General features: G+C 41.8%; 2 protein-coding genes across 4 annotated transcripts in view; both read right to left on the bottom strand.

Annotated features, from left to right (window-relative positions):
• ralgps2 (Ral GEF with PH domain and SH3 binding motif 2) overlaps nt 1-14,090 on the bottom strand; it is a 70,177-nt gene extending 56,087 nt beyond the window's left edge. For all 3 annotated transcript variants that reach the window (XM_071487376.1, XM_071487374.1, XM_071487375.1), the window contains exon 1: nt 13,752-14,090. The gene's annotated coding sequence lies outside the window, so the exon portion shown is untranslated. The remainder of the gene's footprint in view (nt 1-13,751) is intronic.
• Nucleotides 14,091-14,780: 690 nt separating this feature from the next.
• On the bottom strand, nt 14,781-16,660 carry coa7 (cytochrome c oxidase assembly factor 7). Its single transcript, XM_071487380.1, has 3 exons — nt 16,272-16,660; nt 16,014-16,154; nt 14,781-15,520 (listed from the first exon to the last, which is right to left on the bottom strand). The coding sequence occupies exons 1-3, from the start codon at nt 16,375-16,377 to the stop codon at nt 15,075-15,077; spliced, it is 693 nt and encodes a 230-aa protein (XP_071343481.1). The 5' UTR covers nt 16,378-16,660; the 3' UTR covers nt 14,781-15,074.
• Nucleotides 16,661-16,702: the final 42 nt, after the last annotated feature.

A 16,702-nucleotide genomic window follows, 5' to 3' on the forward strand; every position in this document is an offset into this window, starting at 1 on the left:
ACCTGAGCATGGTGACAGATGACTGGGGGTGAAAAAAGGGAAAGGAAGGGAGGGAGGAAGCAGAGGAAGTGTGGAGCTGGCAGCAGCACTGATGTCTGCGGTCATTCCCTGCACGGACTATTAACAAGGAAAGGGCCGGCTAACAATACAGGGCAACAGAGCAGTCAGTCAGAGCACTACTGTTTAGAGGAAACTGATACGATCTCTATGTCTTCCTCTATGAGTCTCTAAGGATTGGCACAAGTCAAACCCATGGCAGTAAAACCTCCTCGTGGAGGCTGAGCGAACACCCATTCAGGCTGAAAGTGACACTGCATGTCAGATATGAGGGAAACTATCACTGTCAATGTTATGGATAAGACAACATATTCTGAGAGTGTGAAAGTGTGTGTGCGGATATGTAAGCACTCAACTCGAAAGCGGCTTAATGAAATCAAGTGATTATTTTGTGAAAGAGGTCGCTCATAGAGACAAAACTATGCAGCACTTCTGTTTATTTGCTATTTTTATTGATACCGATACCTTGACTTCAATACTTTTTTCGCTACCAATTTTTATCAATTCCATTTCAACAAAAAGAAAATTACGGTACACATTACCGTGTACATTTTTCTTTCACTTTACTTTTATTTTTAAGTTTGGTGTTTACACACTCAAAAGTGTAAGTGTCATCACAAGCATCGTTAGCTCTTGTTCCAAGCATGCTGCACGCTTACAGGCTCACTGACGATAATGGGATTTTCTCATTTACGCCTTAGGTATCAAAATTTGATATCAAATGACACTTCAATCCTCAATAGTATCAAACCAATTTGGCTTCCATAAAAGTATGGAAGTTTGATTCCCAGCCCTACACATCTGCACTAGGTGTTATATGTACGTCTTGGTTATTTGTTGGAAGTGGTTCAGTTAGGGCTCCATGTGTGAATCAAGTACAACCAGCACAAAATGGTTATTTTAAGTTAAAATGTAATGTAGATGATTGTACAAGGTGCCTTCAGTAACAAACCTCTACTATATAATATAATAATTGAATAATATGAATAATGACAATCTATATGCAGACCCACCACAGATTACAGGACTGTTGTAACTCAGGACGGTTAGCTGACTCAGGCTATCTCATAGCAAATCCTGAGATCGTATCTGCAGGAGGGATAGACTGAAAAAAGACTGTACACTGATCTGAACTCTCAGTTTGTGTTTATTGAAAAGATCTGGCAATGAGATGTGAAGCTACGGAAGTCAGCTGACTACTTCTATATTCATCCTGCCACAGAGTAAACACTAGCTGACCCTCCTGGCCTCAATGTAACATCAGATAGACGTTGCACGGGTGTTAATTGATTATAAACGAAAATTGGGTTGACGTCAAAACCAAACATTCACTAACTGACATTGTGATGTTAAGCTAATGTTTAGTATAGAGGTTGGGTTTTGCTCACATCTAGAAGGTCAATATTTTCGTGTCTAGATTACCTTGACATGAGAGATGTGGAAGATGTTGGATTTTGGTTACATAACAATAGAACTACAAAAATATCAAACGTCAGCTGTTGTCAGTATTCTATGTCATATTAACGTTTGCATTAGACGTTGTCCTGACATTGAATTTTGGTCAGCGGACACCTCAACCTACATTCAACCAAATACCAACATCTAATGACGTCGGTAGCCAGCTTCAGATCAGGCTAATGTCTGTACAGATGATTTAGTGAAGAGACTTTTAGTTTCTGCCCAGTCTGTGCTCCAAATGATCGTCACTGCAGATTGGTTCACTATGAGCCGTGTTTCCTCTGACAGGACAAACGCTGTAAAAGCTTCCTCCACTTTCAGGTTGAAATGCATACTCTGCATGCAAGTTTGTTTTGACTTGACACTTGAGATTTTCAAAAGATAACAGTCACTAAGATGTGTCCTTCATAGCATGGAGGCCATTTCAATAACTCAGTAGTAAATATAATGTATACCATAAACTGTATATAAACAATTATTAGACCTCAAATGTAACAAAGTATTTTTAAATTACAAGGACAATATATTTTTGTAAATTAATCTTGAGGGCTTCATTGTCAAGAAAGAAAGAACAGGTTGTAGCACACTAACACATCGTAGCTTCTCAAGGTGGGAAACACATTCAAAATCCAGACTCCAAAACCTGTGAAATGTCAGGTGTGATTAAATCGACCAGATGGTTGGTTGGCAATAAGTTTCAGTATCAAATTGATACATACAGTAACTGCCCATGTGTAGTCATTTGAGTCTGTTGCTATAGACTTTATTTACAATAAACACAGGTTGCTATATTGCTACAAATTGGCAAGAACAGTGACAGCGGTGAATGTGACAGAATAGTGGTTACACAACTACTGCTAACATAATAAAGCAGTAGTCTGAAAGATTGGAGAAGAAACTTGTCGCACTTTACTCAAACATCCTGACCACCTCCAGCTAGCATTCTTTCACTAAAGTAACTACACAAAATGTTTCAGACCAGCTTAACACTGATTATTAATTGTGGCCATTAAAGTTTGAGTATACATACAAATACATGATTAACTGTGTCAACTCTTGTAAGTCTGTTTTCTGTCCACACTGCTTTGAGTCAGCACTGCAAATACATTATCTGAAGTTTTGGTCACAGCAGATTAGTGCTGGGTTTTTCCTGACTTTTCTCAAAGCACATGTTCTGTAAGGCAGCAGGTTTACTTTGACTCAGACAACTGCTTCTTCCCGTAGCCTATAAAGTTTAGTGGAAAACACAAAACTGCAGAAGTGTCAGTGATGTGCTGAAACCACAGAAAATAGGTGACGTTATCATGCTGCTAATGCAAGGACAACACTTCCTGTATCTGCTTGTAGTAAAAGCCTCTCAGTGAAAGGTGATAGAATTATGTGTGGCTTTTATTGTGGTAAAAGACACATAAAACCTTGAGTAAGTTTTAACTGAGGTTGGAAATTGGTATACAAACTCACACTAGACATTTGTGTCAGTTTTTCTGTTGGTGAATTAGTGTTACACACTGAACTGTTAGTGAAGAGCAGCAGCCACTTCGAGTGGTTTGGATAAACATTAAACTTCCCACACAGCCGCTGCTGCGTTTGTAAGAATTTAATAAGAATCAGATCTGAATCAAATTGTGACCCCAAAACAGATATCTAATCAAATGATAAGACTCCCACCTGCTATTTGTCTCTCGATTTGCAAATCATATTTTTCATTCAACAAACTGATGTTCAATATGAATTTTTTTTAAGATGTTTTCTTGTTTTGTTTTCTCAACTAATTCCCATTCAGTTCTGTGGGTTTGACACACTTTAGCAAAAGCTAACTATAATTTGTTTATTGTAATTATAATTATAATAATATAATAATAAGCTCATTGTAATTTCGTGTGCATATCAGCTGTAGTTTACATGTGCAAGACAAGTGTGTGTGTGTGTGTGTGTGTGTGTGTGTGTGTGTGTGTGTGTGTGTGTGTGTGTGTGTGTGTGTGTGTGTGTGCGTGTGTGTGCCCTTTGTCTCTATTAGAGCATCATCATGAACACATCTTCCCTCTCTCTGAGTTAAAGCCACTGCATATCAATAGGATTTTTCCAGACAGATGGTGTGTGTCCAAAACATCCTTATCTCCATCTCTGTCTGCTGCTCAAAATATGGTTCACTCACCTTCACATTGATAGAACCGCAAAGACAGACATGCAGCACTTCCCTGGACTAGGTGTAAGCCCTCAGGGGCTTTAGCGAGACACTGACTTACAAAACATGGCATGCTGCAACCTGACAAACTGTACAATTATTTGACAGCAAACACACACACACACACACACACACACACACACACACACACACACACACACACACACACACTTGTACTTCTATCTTTGTGAGGACACTCATTGACATAATGCATTCCCTAGCCCCTTACCCTAACCTTAACCATCACAACTAAGTGCCTAACCCTAACCCTGACCCTGACCCTGACCCTGACCTTAACCTAAAAAGTGAGGACCGCCCAAAATGTCCTCGCTTTCCCAAAATGTCCTCACTCTGTTAGTAAAATACTTTTTTTGGTCCTTACTATGTAGCAAGTACAAGTACACACACACACACACACACACACACACACACACACACACACACAGTCCTGGTACAGAGACACCACCTTCTTTCTAGTGACAGACTCTGCATATTCAGGTTCAGGAAACTGGTTCAAATAAAAATTAATCAACACACCCCTAAACTTCAAACAAAGTTTAAAAAACAACATCCTCTTTTTTTGACCCGAGCCATCTCGCTGGAGGCTTGTTTGCTTATGGGTCTTGCCAAATGAAACCCCAAAGGGCTCAATATTAAATACATTTTAAACAGTGTGTTATTGTTTCATAAGGGCATTTTTTCCAATAACATTTTTATTGTATGTCACACTTTACTTACATAATGACTAATTTCATTTCAATTCCAACACAACTTCTTAAATCATTTCACAAAACCATTAATTCATTTATATATTTTACACAATTTATTTGACGATTCATTCTATTGTCATTTGTTTATTTACTATGGAACACTATGGGGCTCAGGTTAATCTTGTAGTCAAGCTTGGACTGAAATATAATATTTTAAGCAGTAGTAGGAGAAATTCAAGGAGTGGTTTTGCTTAAAATCCAGGAATGCCTCTTGTAATACTGTACCTCTATCTTTCTGTTTCTCAGAAGTACAATCTCTCAAATCATCATCCTACATACAGCACTAAAATCTACTGGGCATCTCCTATCTTTGTAGCAATGAGCTCATCCTCCTCCAACAAGTTTTCCTGTCCTCTTTTAGGTTGGCCTACTCTCCTCAGATATTTGACCCAAAAGAGCAACGCACCAGCCAATACTGAAATGCACACTCTGTAGTGTCGTTAACAGCAAACATGCTGTAGGCTAGCTATTGTTAGTCGTATATCCTGTGTATGAATATGTTGTGTGTAGAGCCAAGTTTTTATTAAGAGTGAGTGTTTCAGCCCTGTGTTCCTGTGCTGAGTCAAACTTTTTTGAGTATTTAGTTATAAGATGAGTTTTGATCTAAAAGTCTAGTCACTTTGAAGTTGCATAACTGTGCAAGAATGAGATAACAGGCCTCCCATATAGCTTAACACATGCTGTGTTTCTCTCTCTCTCTCTCTCTCTCTCTCTCTCTCACACACACACACACACAGCTGCACGCATGTTTTCCCCTAACATGGCATTGCCCTGCCTCCAGGGCCTGATTAAACGGCCAATTACGGCATAAAACACAAAGGGAGTGCTACTGAGAAGGAAAAGCAGGAGAGGAATTGACTGGGAAAGGGATAAGCAGAAGAACAAGTGTGTGAACAAAGTGTGTTTAGTATAAGAGCAAGAATGAGAGACAAGACTACAAGGATACTGACACCCAGGGCTGGTCAAAGAGGTACAAGGACCACACACACACACACACACACACACACACACACACACACACACACACACACACACACACACACACACACACACACACACACACACACAGTTGTTTGCTCTGAGAGTTGACTGGGTCAGAGGTTGCATGGACATGACATCCACACACCCAGTGGTCAAGGGAAATACAGAGGGAGAAAAAGCCGAAAAAGTTGTTGAATCCTTAAAGAAAATAAAAGTGGACCTATCTAACTTCAACTTCATGTTTCAGAGACACACACAAACAGGCAAAGGCAAAAAAGAGAGCAAGAGAAACAACAAAAAGTGATGAAAACAGGGAGATATGTTTTGCTCAATTTGGCCACAGCTGCCTCTCTTACTAATATGGCGAGTAGTTACTATTCCCATCTGATAGCAGCTATGAAAGATTGATTCTTTCATCTTTCTCTCACAAGGCAGAACAATGTTACACTGTGTGCTTCTTCCAGTTTGTGTGTGTGTGAGTGAAAGAGAGAGAGAGAGAGAGAGAGAGAGAGAGAGAGAGAGAGAGAGAGAGAGAGAGAGAGAGAGAGAGAGAAACCGAGCCTGCATCAAATGGAAGAGGAGCAACAGCTGAGACTGGAGAAACAGCTGTATCTCTTCAGCGCCTGCACTGCTCCCCTCCCCCTCTCCCTCATCCCCTCTCTCCCTGAGTGAGCCCCTCACACCCCTTTTCTGATCCTCCTCTCCCACAGAGCAGCGTGGCCAGGGGCTACGCTGTCTGTACACACACAGACACACAAATTACAATATGTGCCCGAGTTACACAGACACTACTGGTTCAACCCTCAGTTCACCTCTCAGAGGACAAGTACAGACAGGATGTATGTGCTACTAAACATTCATCTATTGACTAAAAATAGGAAAGACATTGTTTCCAGCGCCAATGTCGCCCTCACTCTTTTTTTCCCCAAATCTTTTCAACCCTCCCAGCTCCACGGATTCTGAATATAAGACAAAAGGAAGCCAGATAAACATTCAGGTTAGCCATTCACACACAAGGCAGAATCAAACACAGGCCTGTCCATCAAGTCTTTCTGGGTACTTGTCATTATGTCAGTTGCTGCTCTTTTGATGCAGTCACATTTCTGAGGGAGTTTCCTTCCACTTATTTTTACTGAACGGACATGTTGAATTTGTCCATACAAGATCTAAACAGAAATTCAGAATAGTCATAAATACTGCAAATATCCTTTAGACCAGCATTAAATACCTTTGCTTTAGCAGGGAGCCTATAACACCCCAATGTTATGTGTGGTGGGAGGAAACAAAGCAATTCTTAAAAGTTGCATGAATGCCATATTATGAGGGAGGATGTAACACGGTGCCATAAAGTTAAAAAAGTACTTCAAATAGTAATGATTAAAAAGAAAACATAAATATATAATATAGAAATTTACTTGAAAGACTTGTGCAACATCTGGATGTAAACATCATTTCCTATCATTATTATTGTATATGAATTGTGTTAAGTACAGTCTCTGTAGCTGCCTTACCTGGAATAAGTAAAGATTTGACTTTGTGTTTTTTCAATGTGCTCTTCTGTCAGGTCAGTGACGTTTACATTGAAAAATGGTGTGAAAGAAATGAATAAAAACCCAGTTTGACAGTTGGCAATGTAAAACGTGGAACTGCAGGCATGTGAGTGCAAGTCTCTGTCTGCATGTCAGGACCTGACCTGTGTGAGGGGCCTGACAAAAGGCGACAGGAAACAGGTTGTCTCAGTCACACACAAATCTAAATGGAGTCCTTAAGATGACACAGAAAAACACATGTGCTTAAGAAATGAATCATCACCTTTCACTGATCAAAGAGGCGCTGGACGGTAAAAAGGAAGGCAAAGAGCAGAGCAGGTGGTGAGGATAAAGCCTTGTATTCATAGTGTTCTTAAGGCAAAAAAGCCCCCTGTGTACCGTGTATCTGACACTGATGTCTGATGTGGAGAAAAGAGTACAAAAGAAAATGGTGGGAGAAGAAGAAAACAAAAGGAAGATAAATATAAAGAGGAGAGAGAGATGGAATCATGTTTGTCTGTATCTGATCTATTGTCTTTGGCAGGGTTCAGGACCAAGTTCACAAGTTTCCATGACATAACCAAGGCTCCGCTCTCAGTTTAGTTCCCAAGCCAAAACACTCAGAGGTTTCGACAGATAGATGAGGCTGTGTTGAGACCACAGAGACTGATACAGACTGGTGGATCAGGACAATATGCAAGGGAAGTGGAAGGGTGCGGCGTCTTTCTGTTTACATTCAGCTGGGCCAGTGGGGGGATTATGACCTGGTCCTCATTCTGTATAACAGTAACACTGAAACAGCCTCGTCACCCATTTTACTGAAAACACCTGAGCACACACATTAGTCCATTGCAGCAAAGAGCAGCAATCAGACAACTTTTGGCTCAGGCATATTCTAAATGTTGTTCAATGCTCGTGTTTGCAATCTGACCGTCCAAGCCAGAGAATGGAGTTTATGATTGGAAACACACACAGCTATCTATTTAGTTACACACAGTTAAAACTAATGCAGACTAGTACAACAGCCCTGCATAACACTAATATTTTGCTCACCATGTTTTTTTCAGTGAGGGAAAAACCAGGGCTTTCATTCCCTATCCAAAGCCCACCTCAGCATTTTGTCAACAATGACCTACAGATTAATGATTTTAATGTTCATATTTTTGTCACTATGATATAGCCTAATTTGCAAAACATAAAATATCCAAGAAATCTTTATCAAACATACATTATATGTAAATCTTGCCATATAAGAAGGCCACCGTGGCCTTGATTTGTGCTCTGCATTTGTCCTCAAATGAAACTTCCTTTTATGAGATTATTCAGAATATGCAGAGAAAATGCCACATGAAACAGGAGGCAAAGAACCAGCCTGAAAGTGTCAGGTGGAGTAACACCCTCATAGCTGGCATTCTGCATGCCTTAAAGGTTGGGCCCTTGTCCCTGAACTCACCTTTCACCCCTGACCTCATGACCCCAAACACCTACAACCTGACACACCAACCCCAGCTGACATCAGTCAGGTGAGCAGAGCGGATGGTGACTTTAAAATACATAGATTTAAAATACACACACTCAAATATGCATAGACATGGATGCAAATCCACACTAATGGAAAGACATGCAAGATAACCATCCAAGAGGTGGACAAGCAGGAATTATAGTAAAGCCAGTCAGCTGACACGTTCCCATTTTGACTTGAGCCAGCATAACAAATGGCCAAACTACAACCTGCTCGGTACACAGCCATGTTTCCGCTTAGATAGGATCTGTTTAGAGTCAGAGGGAGCAAATGGTGGATATCAGGGACAAAGCTTTACGAGAGGAGCCAAGTTTGCATATTGAAGTATTGAAAGCCTCTCTCACATAGTAGAAGCCTGTGTGGTGGCCCTGATTTAGCCAACAGGTTTGATTGTCATTTGGCAGACAGGCACTCTTATATTTGTAATCCCTGTTATTTTCATCTGGCCCCACCTGATAAGATTCCAACTGAAGAAGGACAACTAGAAAATAACAAGGCAATATTTTGCAGATGAAAAAGCCACATCAGCAAAAACTAGATTGATATTTCAACACTAGCTGCAACTACTTAACACAGACAGCTGCATCATAAGATAACATTTTTTGTTAGTCAACCTAATTCTGAATTCAGCAGAGTAAACAGAGCAGACAAACAACCAAACACCAAACAACCAAACAAAAGCATGTAAGAAAAGAGATCAGAAAAGAGTAAATCCTGTTTTCAGCTGCATGTTCAAGACTATAGGACCAACAGCAGCTGAAGTTATTCTGCAGAGTGGATGGCAGTGAAAGAGCAATTATAACTGATAAGGTCAGAAGAGATCTGCCACTTGAGATCAGTTATGGCTCAGCACAGCTCAATACAACCATGACCTGGTTACAAGTAGAGGCTTCATATATTATCTAAATATTATTTGAGTAACCAATCTGTGTCACTCACATCAAAAAAACTGTCATATACCAAAAGTTGTCCCAAAACTGTTTTGTTTTGCTAATCATTATATTCCAATTTGTCCTGATTTAAATCATAATAGTCCTGATTAAAACACACCTAGGAGTAGTTTTGTGTGCAGCTTGTGTATGTTAAGACAAAAATCATTAGTTAGGATTTTGACAGAGGTATCACTTTGATATTGGTAGTGAAAGTCAGGCACCACATTGGCAGCAGCAGTCTCAAATGAGAGCCAAACATATTTACAAAAGAGCCCAGGCGATGAAGAGAAGAAATGAGGAGGAAGCAGGAAGTGAGGGCTAGAGGGTTGGCGAATGCATCAACGTATCGTGAGGGATACTGCCTAATAATTAGACAGTAATTAGACCGAATGAAACGTAGGCGGCCATGACAGGACGAAAATAGCATCAGTCCCACACGCAAGAAGAAAGCAGAGTGAAAAAGAAACTGAGAGCAGAGAAACACAAAGAAGACGCAAGGAAGGGGTGGGAGGGCCGAGGGAGACAAAGTTGTGCAGCAGTCCACTCGCTATGTAGCCCCTCATGTGTGAGTCAGTCCCATCAGTTGTTAAATTCAGGCTAAAACGTCCTCGAAGCTCCAGGCCTCCTGCCGCCGCTCAGCCTATTGTGGCATGTGTTGAGCAGAGTTTGTGTCTCTGCGTGAGAGAGATTCAGCCATCAGTCACAAGTGAACCTCTATGTACAGTCTCCGTTTCAACACTGTTTGTGTCTGACTGCTCTTGGTGGCATCTACTTCCCCTACACAAGAGCTGTGATTACAACACAGGAGGAACCACATGGCAAATGCACTTGAAACAATAAGAAGAGGCAGTTTTGCACAACTTCCTCTAATGTTGTTCTGCGTACAACAAAAAAAGCACATTGCACAATCTATGAGGTGAAGCAGTGCCTGCCACTGAGATTTCTAAGGCTAATGCTAGGATACACATTATCCCTGTCTTTTATCTCTTTCTCACACATAGTCATGGACGCAGTCAGCGAGTCAGGTGCTAGCCAAGCTCACATCTATAACACCCACTTCAACCAACTGCCAGCAAGATTAGAAACACCTCATATATAAAGTCTTTATCAAACACACATTGAATGCAATATTATTATCAGTGTTTCAAAACAACTTGTCAAACACAGGGACCTTTTATATAACTCCAAGTAGTGTTAGAGAAAACGTTATGGAGTCGACACCAAAACCTGAGCAGAAAATGAATGCAGATTACTGACTTTGTATTTGTTCTTGATGGAGCCAAGGCTGGGAAGGCATCAGAGGAAGAATGTGACATGTGACTTCGCAGTTCCATCTGTGCTGTATGGATGTGCCAGACGCACGCATAAAGTTACCCTGGCAACTGAGCAACAGCACTGGTTGGAGGTCACGGAGAAAAAGCTTAATGCAGACAAAAACACCTCTCGAATATGTACAGGACCCAGTAGATAACTGCTTCCAGGAACATTTTACATAAACCATGCAGTGAACATGATGTAATGCAGAGCAGACAAACATAACCTGAGAAACACCAGGGGCTGAACCTGATGACGCAAAAGCCCTATAGTGTTTTATCCCTTTCTCTTATAAACACACAGCTCTGATTCTGACAGGGGAGTTTCATTTCACACACACACAGATGTAATCTCTAACTAATCACATTTGCAGGCCTTGGACGGAGCAGCTACACCACAGTACTGAACAGATGGGCCCACGTACAAGAGGTATCTCTGGGATTAGCCTGGCCCGGAAGGTGGAGGTGGTATGTAGAGTTACTGAGGGACTTTTTCGCTGGTGGCTCAAATCCCTTTGAGAGAAGTCTTATTCTAGGAGATGTAATCATTCATAGACTGAAAAACTGCAATTGCATCTATGAACATACATCATCTGAATGATTTTGTCCCTCTAAATACAACATGACCACATGTTTTAATGAAGAACTGTTGGCTTACACACTTGAAAAGACAAAGCATTTAGCAGTAGATGATTATGTGTTATACACAAAGTATTGCAATTAAAAACAAAGTCAGTACTCTAACCAAATGAGCTTCAGCAAAACCTCCAGGTGCTCCCAGTTTCTGTTGGCAAGCAACAGTTACTCAACGTGACGTTTTTTGTTTACAGTCAGGAAGAGAAACGAAGAACAGGATAAACCCAGAAATACACAATGATAATTCAATGCAGCATTTGTAAATAGGCATACAGATGGTGCTTGTGTTACTTAAGACCCACAGTGCAAATCTGCATGATGGATAGAATACTGAATCAACCATATTTTATTGGATTAAAACCTAAGCCCTAGGACTAAGACTACTTGGGTAGATGTTTAAGATGTGCCCTTTACACCCCCTGACCACTGTCCTGCAGACTAAACTTTCAGATATAATTTATAACAAGCAGCAGCATTCTCCTTGGTTCAGCCTGAATCCGATGAAGTAAAAAGCAAAAGGAATTCCAAACAGATTCCATCCCTGACATATGGAGGACTCAGGACCCCCGGCATTTGGAAAGAATTAGGTTTCATCTCCTATTTTGGGCCAAACGTTAACTGTAGTATTATCTAACCACTCAATCAAACAATGCTTTCAGAACTGGTCTAACTGCAACTGTGAACACTATCTAATGAATAAATACGACCTGCATCTACTTAACTATCAAAGAAGACTCCTGAACACAAATTAGGTTCTTTCTGCCTTTCCTGCATAACACTACACCACAGCACTGTAAAGGCACGCCAGTCATGAGTCTGAACCAGTGACCTCTGGGTCATATGTTAAGTGTTGAGAACAGCAGCTCCACACAGCCTTACTAAATATCGATATGGAACATTCCTTAGCGCTTTTAATTTGGGGTGAGAGGGGCCAGCAACAGCAACGTCACACAGGACATTGACAAAGAGATGGGAGGTTTGGGCAGAGGGAGGCTTTGTTTAAGGAAAAAAGGCAGACTAATGGTGAAGAGGGAGTGAATTCAGCTTAAAATTTATTCTGCTTGACAGCTGATAGAACTAGCCCACTCACTCGTGTGTGAGTGGGCTAGTTCTATTGTCTACAGATCATTTACCGGTGCATATCTGTATAGATATTCCTGGGTTCACAAATTAACATGTAACTGTGGCCACTGTTACCAGGCCATTCACAGATTCATTTCTGAGGAAAAGATAAACACAGTTTCATCTCAGCTGTAACAGAACAGCTAAGACGCAGCCTTAAGTTTGATGAATGTTAGGTCTGTATACTAACTATCTACAAACTATAGCATGTATGGTTTTGAATTACAGGAAATAGAAGACTATCACTCATTCAAATTGATATTAATGATGCACAAATTAGATTACATTAATGGATGAATGTGGTTGGCTGTTGGTTGTTCCTGAAATATTAAAGTCTTATTTAAGAAACTGAACTTGGGAGGATGCTCTCTTGTTCATGCTCTGAAAGTTCCCCTCATTAAAATGATTTCAAGTCGAAATCTGCTGGTCACCAGACTCAAAAAATACCCTCACGACTCGTCTGTTGGGGCTGTTCCGCAACCAAAACACGCTACGGCTGAGACAAGATAGGCCATGACTGTACACAGTATTGTTCGTGGGTGAACCCACGCCACACCCAAAGCACTCCCCGGAGGGCAACTGTGCAGGGGGTTCACCGCCAATGAGCTATCCTGAGCAGGGCGCCTGCAGGAGGAATGGCTGCTACATGAGCTCTGCTGGGCTAACAGCGAAAATGGGTCGACACAAAGTCCCCGTCTCCCTGAGCAGAAGCAAACTGTGCAGCGACTACAGTAAACTAAGTAAGACTGCACCGGGGGGAGTCACGAAATGCTAACTCACCGACTACCCTCACTCTTTTCTCAAAGGTTCCCATATTAGCACGTCTTAACTCTCGCTAGCTTGAATCGTTAGCTTTATGAGGGAGCGCATGATTTATTGCTCGCATTATATCAAACTCCTCGGCGCGGCTTCGCGGTGTGTGGTGGGGCGACTGTGTTTTCACGTGGGCGGGGGAGAAAATAACATAATGGCTTTAAAAACCCGCTGCAACCAGCTACAGATAGTCTGCATTACAAAAACCGGTCAAGTCCCGGTGTTTGCACATCTCGTTGACCCCCCGCCCCCTCCTCTTGACGGATGCCGATTACTTTGATAAGGGAGCATCCTGCGCCTAAAAACAAACACACCCAAACCGTTCGTGGGGCTCACCGTTACGTTAGCTTACTACACCGACGGCTGGGGAGGGACTGTCTAAATGATGTCGCAAAGGATAACAAACTTTGCCTCATATTGTCCAGTAACTCACCGAAGTGCGCCGTTTTCTTCTCCCTTCTCCTGATATCCCTGCGGGTACATGGGAGGGCAGCGGACGGCTAACAGTCTGCGGCTAACGCTCCGGACACGACGATGCGCCTCTCAACAGCTGTCCTGTGTTTTGAATGAGGGCTGAGGAGGCGCACGGCTAGCGGGCGGGGCTTCCAGCGACAGTCCGCCCCATCATCCTCAGAAAGCCCGGCTTATGTTACTTCTTTAAACACACACGCCTTTTTAACATCATCTGCAAGTTTCTAAGATAGTGTCGGTTCACATGTCGATGGACGGGACCCGCAGACCCCCTGCTCCGTGCAGTGACCCCCGGGGTGAAGCGCCCTGTGGGATTTGAAACGGGCGCAAAGTTCATGTCTTCGGTTCTGACTCCCTCTTGTGGTCCAGCCACCGTCCTGCCCACACAAGCTCTTGTGATTGTGAAACTATCCAGTATTATGTGCAGGTGTTCTCAGTGCAAAACCCCGCTGTTAACCATGTCAAAATGATGATCGCCAGTTTAAATACATTTTGCTCATCGCTGATAAGAGTCGAGCTTTACAATTTGAGGCCACACTGCAATATTCCACCGGATTGTCAATGTAATAGGCTATGAAATTTTGTTTCCTAATAGCAGTGTACCCTATACTAACTAGAAGGGTGCAGACCTCCACCAAGGCCAGTGCCAAACATCATACACCAGACTTGATGATCTGGATCTGCGCCGAAATGTGATGGTTTCCTCCCTGGCTCATGCCACATCCATCCATCAAGTTCATTACAAATTGGTTCAGTATTTTTTTGCTTAAACTGCTGACAAATAACAAACCAACACACAAACAGACAAAGGTGAAAACATAACCTCCTTGGCAGAGGTATAACACCCACGTTGATATCGTACACAATACTATTTGAAGGCTGATGCACATGATAACCTGACGAGAACTGCCCTTTAAATGAAGAGCTTGTATCTAAACATTTCAATATCAAAAACCACAGATAAAAGCATAATTAATAACCAACTACTGTATCTGAATCAATATTCATTTTATTGCTTTACATTTCTTGTACACATTTGTCTGAAATCTACCAATACAAACAGTCAAGTCGACACTGCTCCCTGAATGTCACTGTCTGCAGACTATAAATGAGGTTGCACGCATCCATTTGACCATTCTGCTTTTAAACTAACAACACATCACCTCCAACCTTTGATCCCCAGACCAGGTTTTGTTTGTGCACATGCAAATACTTGCTCACACAAACAATCTGACTGAACACCACATGTGCAGGCAAACAATGATAATATGATCAAGTGTCGCATTCACTCCGCAAATTTGAGCTGCCTTTCCTTCTCTAAACTATGCAGCTCCTTCGCTCGATTCTTCAGCTCCTCTGCTTTCTTCTCATCCTTCTCTGCACCGTCCCCCAGTTTGTACATGCGACTTGCATTGGCGCAACCCCACACATGTCCCAGCTCACATGCCCTGTTAGCATACTTCAAAGCTAGAGTCATATCTGGCTCCAGCCCTTTGGAATTGCCCTCGATGAACAGAGCGCTGAGGTTAAAGCATGATGGAGCGAAGCCACCAGCACAGGCCTTGTCATAGTACTGCCGCGCTGCCGTAAGGTCAGGTCCTCCCTCCATAGCTCGTCCATCATGGGCTAACAGACCAACGTTATGACAGGCATCTATGGACTTCTTTCCTCCGGCGTTGCAGGAGCGCATAAAGCAGGAGTAGGCTGTTTTCAGGCACTCAGTCACTCCACCTGGTGGAAAGATTTAGGACATTGACAGTGAGTTTATGCAGAGATCTTTATGCATCTTATGTAGAGAAGTAATGCAGAGGGCATTCAAAGCCCTCCCTTTCCTAAAAGTGCTGCAGTCATGATTTTAAGTAAGCAAAAGTGAATGTACATGAATATTAAATATTAAACTCCACTATTGATGTGTTCTGATTTTTTATACATTACTATTATCATTATTAATATCAAACAACAAATACTAATATTTGCTTGTAAAACTTCATCTCTCACTGTAAGCAGTAACTTCAGTACATCCATAGAGTAATGGATTAAAACATGCATTGTACTTTGCGTAAATAATCCCATGCATACAAGCAAAGTATCAGCACTTTCCTAGTATCACGTCAACATTTTATGTCGTTTCAACCTGTGATGACTTTGTGAAATTAACCTTTGAACTTGTGAACAGTTAAGAGAGGGTAAATAAGGAGAACAATAAACCACATTACTGGCGTACCTCTTCCTGTGACATGGTAAGCCCCAAGTTTATAGCAGCTCTCTCCATGTCCATTTGTTTCACAGTTATGTTTGAGCACCTGTGCTGCATTTTCATAGTTTTTCTTCACCCCTTCCAAGTAGTCTGCGAGTCTTTGACACCCTAAAAAAACATGATGGGGGACACAATGAGGGGAAACACAAGCAACACAAACCAAACTTATTCCACTTCGAGCTGAGCTTCAGCACCACTGATCTGTGAACAGCGCAGGTATGTTACCTTCAGGATCCTTCTCTTTGTAGCACTGGAAGCTGTACTCCACTCCCAGATTGTCCAAAAACTGCTTCACCTCATTCTCATCTTTAAAGTTTACAAGTCCAGCCATATTTCAGCGTGTGCCTCTGCGTTTTAATTTTATAATCACTCCTGTCCAAGGCTTAGCTCCCTCCACATCCACTGATACTTGTGACCTTGGTGAATGAGTTAACGAGCGATCTCACAAAAGCCTTTTTCTACAATTAAAAACTCTGCAGAATGGAGATGATTACCATCAATCGCGAAGTTGTTTTCAAAGCTAATTTCGGTCAGTCATATAGCAGGTTTTTCCTCGGAAACAGCCGGAGATGAGCATGCCCATGTGTGTTCCTGGTTTCATAACCTTCCTTCGCAGGCTTCCGTAGTCCAGCCCTCTCTCTAATGTACTTCCGGTG

Source organism: Trachinotus anak, unplaced genomic scaffold, assembly GCF_046630095.1.
Source record: "Trachinotus anak isolate AG129_WGS33_773 ecotype Australia unplaced genomic scaffold, CSIRO_AGI_Tana_v1 ptg000010l, whole genome shotgun sequence".
NCBI lineage: Eukaryota > Metazoa > Chordata > Actinopteri > Carangiformes > Carangidae > Trachinotus > Trachinotus anak.

Coding starts and splice junctions, on each gene's coding strand:
- coa7 (XM_071487380.1), bottom strand. CDS start 16,377: ATGGCTGGACTTGTAAACTTTAAAGATGAGAATGAGGTGAAGCAGTTT. Junction 16,155..16,271: donor CAAAGAGAAGGATCCTGAAG/GTAACATACCTG, acceptor ATGTTTTTTTAG/GGTGTCAAAGACTCGCAGAC. Junction 15,521..16,013: donor TTACCATGTCACAGGAAGAG/GTACGCCAGTAA, acceptor TCTTTCCACCAG/GTGGAGTGACTGAGTGCCTG.